Here is a 5,000-nt window from a genome sequence, read left to right as displayed (position 1 = left end):
AGCAATCTATCAGATGAGAGACAGTGACACTGACAACTGCAGAGAGAGGACCGAAAGGGCCAACAAAAAGTAGTTGGAGGACGTTTCATCGGATTTTGTGTACAGAGCCCGCCATGATCTTGATCTTGCACTGACATAGTTTTTAAAAAATATATATATATATATATATTACCTTGTCTACATTATACTTTACTCTCTTATTTGTCCATATTATTTATGCTGGTCTCTAGACCTTATTCTTGCACTGTTGGACTACTTTTTGCACCTTCACCATGACACTCACTCTCTTGAGCACCTTACCATGCACACAGAACTCCAGGACTACTGTTGGGCTACTTTTTGCACCTTCACCATGACACTCACTCTTTTGAGCACCTTACCATGCACACAGAACTACAGGCCAGTCCCGGCCCTGTCACTGCAAGCGTCTCATGCTTGATCACCCTCAAGCACACTGGATTTTTTAAATTTAATTTATATAGTATATTTAGTATTTAGTTTTGTTAGTTTTCTTATCTTCTACTGTCTCTATTGTACAGTGGAGTTTTGTTATATGTTTATACTTATATTTCTGCTGTAAGTGCATGTTGTGTGGGATGTCTGTATGCTACTGAGACCTTGGATTTCCTCTTGGGGATCAATAAAGTATCTATCTATCTATCTATCTATCTATCTATCTATCTATCTATCTATCTATCTATCTATCTATGATATAAGGGGTATGTATGGGGTTGGGAAGGAGCTGAGTGCAGATTTCAGACAGGCATTAGTCATTTAGTACAGCAGTTAGAGGCTGGCAGGAACTGAAACCCCAACACTGGGTTACTGGAGTCACGGCGACGCACAAGAGAACAACAAACAAAGTCTGCAGAATGACAGGTAGGCAGCACAGGCAACGTGTCACGATGACACACACACACACAGGGATGAAATCATGCTCACAACACAAAAGGGTGGCCAAAATGCATAAATAGCTGGTGATGTCATCAGAAAGGACCCAAACACTGAGGCGGGGGCCGATTAACGCAGACACGGTGGTCTGTGTGGTTGTGACATCACAACAAAACACAATGACACAACACCGCTGTGCACCAGGAAACACTGAAGCAACGGCCACTCTGTGGTAACAACTCTGCACAAACAAATAGTAGCAAGTGATCAAGGACATTAGCACAGCACTGATGAGGCTACAAGCTAATGAGGCTACAAGCTAATGAGGCTACAAGCGCCAGCAAAGTCAGTGACAGTGTAGAGACTAGGGACAGAGCAGACAGCAGTAGCAGCAGCAGCAGCAGCAAGGGACACTGGGAAGGCTGTGCGGCTGTACCTGGATGAAGGAGAGCATGTCTCCAGAGAAGAGTTTGTGGTTGTACTGGGAGCATGGCCTGGCCTTCCGCACACGCAGTGCCCTACCAGATGGCATTCTGGGAAACATACATACACCAGCAGTGCACATGTGTGACATTCCAGCACGGGGAAAATCAAACAAACACACACATGCAGACATCTCTCATGCAAGAAAAAAAAACGAATATGTGCCATGATGCAAACCACACACCTCAAACACACACACACACACACACACACACACACACACACACACTCACAAACACACACACACACACACACACACACACACACACACACACAGAGAGACACATACACACATACACGTATGACACACACATATACAAACTGCCATCATACATTCATGCACACTGTAAGTAAATTTGCTTTGCTGACATGAGGACTGCACCAGGCGCCTACATGTTTTGTTTTGAACCCACATTGTGTACTGAGATTTCTCTGCCCTTGTTAGAGTCGGTCTCCTGCTCTCTCAGACTCTGAAGAGACCACCATTGCTGATGAGAAGCCTTGGCAGCACACACACACACACACACACACACACACACACACACACACACACACACACACACACACACACACACACACGGTTTGTGCCAAAACACATATCCACATACATACCCACGTGTATGTGAAATCACACCACTCACTAGAACAAGGACATGACACACACACACACACACCACACACACACACACACACACACACACACACACACACACACACAGACACACACACACACACACACACACACACACACACACACAAACCCATGAAACCCATACCTGCATCATCCATGAGTCTACACAGACATATACACACAAACATAAACACAGACACACACACAGACACACACACACACACACGCTGGCACATATGCACACACACACACTCACATGAGAAATAGGACCATATGTGTAGCTGGATTAGTGCCATGTTTTGGCAGCTATAAAAAATGTTTCTGGGACTCTGGGCGAGTGAGAGGAAAGCCAAAGAGAGAGAGAGAGAGACAGGAAAAAGCAACCAGATGGAGAGACGTGTGGGTACCTTGAGGGGTCGCTGTCAATGGCCTCCGCTGGAGGGAAGTCAAACAAAGAAAAAGAGAAAGATAAAGAGAAAAGAAAAGAAAGAAGAACAATATCTCTGAGCAACACTTCTCCTTTGTCTGGTTCATATGTCTCTTAATCATTATACAGACCCTGCAGGACTGAAGAGAAACCTCACACTTGGGATGCCATGAGCGGAAATGTAATGTGAGGTACAGTAGGGTTGGAGCCTTTCATCTTTACCTTTCTGAATGGCCTCCTTCAGTAGGTCATGTTTGACTTGGAGTTTGGAGATCAGAGAGCTGCCACTGAGGTGCTCCTTGACTTTCTGTGAGGGGCAAATTAATTTGACAATGACATCTATGCTGATTGATCAATTACTACCACGTCTGGTGTTGCTACTGTGCTGTATACTACATCATCCGCAACGTAAATAATGGCGCTTTATTACAGCTGAGCCATCTCAACCAATCAGATTGATCCTTACTGTGAAGTAGTAGGTCTCTGTCTCCTGCTGATTGGCCCGACGCTTGGCCAGTGGGAGTTTGGTCCCACCACTGTCACCGGTGGTGTCCAGAGAGACGGTAGAGGACAAATCGGGAGCCGGGTTGCAGTCATCATCACAGATGCTATCCACCAAGGCAGCGTGGGTAGCCTTCAGTGTCTTACTAATCTGCAAGGTAAAGACAGGCAGGAACAGACAGGAGAAAGAGATTAGATAACTGGGGGCAATCGGGGCAATTATGAACACTTTGTTGCTAAAGGTGATTGTTCGATTATTACTGAGTTCTGGGAAATATAGTTTTATTACAATGCCTTGCGGGTGATTATGCATAATAATTATATCCTTAAAATCCGTGCGCAAGTGTGACTGCAATATTGAATCTCCATGCTATAAAATTGCACTCTGTTGTATCCCATTTGTTATGTGCGTGAAGGGAAAAAAAACTATTTGGTGAAGAAGACTTCAGCCAAATCTGCCATACCTCTTCTGTTTCCAAGGTAACGGAGGCGAGCCTTGATTGAAGCTGCTGGAATCTGGTCTCCAACTCGTATCTCACCTGGCACTCAGCACTCACCTCACACACCTGAGACAGAGCGAGAATCAATCGATTAAAAATACCACACACACACACACACACACACACACACACACACGCACACACACACACACACACACACACACACACACACACACACACACACACAAACAGATACTGCTAGGGCCCAACATCGACCCTCACACAGAAGCTAGCCCAGGGATTCTTATCCCTGGGCCCACCGGGAAAATGCCCGGTATGCCAGATGGCCAGTCCGCCCATGACTACAACAACAGCAGGTATCCCATCAGCCTCTGCTCTGACACCTCCTGCTGGCTTACTTCCTTATGTAAGCATCATGCCCATTGTAAGCTAACTCAGGAGTATGCAGATAAAGTGTGGAGCGCAGCATTGCTGAGCTTAGGCAGGTGTGGCAGGGGAGAGATAGATGGAAACTGTGCAGCACAGGAGCCCCCTGGAAGCCCACAAAATGGAGGCAGAGTGAGCAGGTCACATTACAAAAGAAAACACTGGTATGAACACAGCTTATAAGGTTTTATGGTCATTAGAATGATACTAGTGACAAACACTTGAAGCTGGAGGAAGAGGAGGATGATGAACAGAGGGAGAAGAGAATTGATAGCACACATCTCTCCCTCTCTCTCTCTCTCTCTCTGTTTCCCACACAGTCTCTCAATCTCTCTCTCTCTCTCCCACGCTCCCTCTCTTACTTTCCCTGTCTCCTTCCTGTAATCGGTGTGTAGGCTGAGACCGATATGAATCTCTGCAGCGTCTCACAGTGATGGGATGGGACACAATACCGATAAACGTCCTACTCACTGGTAATTTGCAGTGATTGCCAGAGATCCATTATTAGCAATATCATTGTCATGTGGGTGTCTGTCACCCTGCTGGTTTTTGAGACAGCCAAATGTGAACAGACTCAGTTATCATGGATCTCTGAAAAGCAGCGGTCCTCAATTCTGCTCCTGCCCACTCAACCTGCTCTGTCGGTTCTCCAAGGCTATTCTAATAATTCTATTAGCTCAATCTATTTGCTACATCAACACCATGAGCGAGATCCGTAAGTGCAAACATCACTGGGTCAGGTTCACTCAATGCTCTCCAATGCCATTCCACTACATAGCACACTATACGAGAGGACATTCCGAACGCTGTTGGGCTGCTAACCAGTAAAATGCTCAGGTTCTAAAGGGTCTTAGGCTGATGCGTGTGTGTGGGTGGTGGATCGGACCTGGTCCCCCTCGTGGGGCTGGTACTGGAAGCGGAAAGGCAGGCAGAAGGCAGCGTTGTGGGCCTGCAGCAGAGCATCGCGGTCCTGGCCCTGGTCCAGTCCGGTCACAGCGCTGTCCAGCTGCTGGAGCCCGTTCTTCAGGTTCTGCTGCATGCGGTGCCGGTGGGACAGGAACCCCCGCATGACCCGCGTCAGCGTCAGGTGGTACCCCAGATCTGTGCACTGGAGCATCGGAAAAAAAAGATAACACCATTTAAAAGACGGTTTCATTATGCAATGGATTAGAATCAGAGT

The 5,000-nt window shown here is 46.6% G+C and overlaps 1 protein-coding gene across 3 annotated transcripts in view; it reads right to left on the bottom strand.

Moving 5' to 3' along the window:
• The window catches only part of arhgap4b (Rho GTPase activating protein 4b), a 31,849-nt gene that overhangs the window by 10,452 nt on the left and 16,397 nt on the right, over positions 1-5,000 (bottom strand). For all 3 annotated transcript variants that reach the window (XM_076276991.1, XM_076276990.1, XM_076276993.1), the window contains exons 8-13: positions 4,707-4,928; positions 3,398-3,499; positions 2,899-3,084; positions 2,655-2,739; positions 2,413-2,440; positions 1,328-1,424 (exon numbers count right to left, since the gene is read on the bottom strand). In XM_076276991.1, coding sequence (XP_076133106.1) covers positions 1,328-1,424; positions 2,413-2,440; positions 2,655-2,739; positions 2,899-3,084; positions 3,398-3,499; positions 4,707-4,928 — 720 coding nt within the window. The remainder of the gene's footprint in view (positions 1-1,327; positions 1,425-2,412; positions 2,441-2,654; positions 2,740-2,898; positions 3,085-3,397; positions 3,500-4,706; positions 4,929-5,000) is intronic.

Source organism: Alosa pseudoharengus, unplaced genomic scaffold (assembly GCF_046254945.1).
Source record: "Alosa pseudoharengus isolate Yale_2024_CS ecotype anadromous, Long Island Sound unplaced genomic scaffold, YU_APseudo_1.1 YU_APseudo_1.1_scf_9, whole genome shotgun sequence".
NCBI classification, from domain to species: Eukaryota; Metazoa; Chordata; class Actinopteri; order Clupeiformes; family Clupeidae; genus Alosa; species Alosa pseudoharengus.
This window is presented reverse-complemented; position numbering and strand designations above follow the sequence as displayed.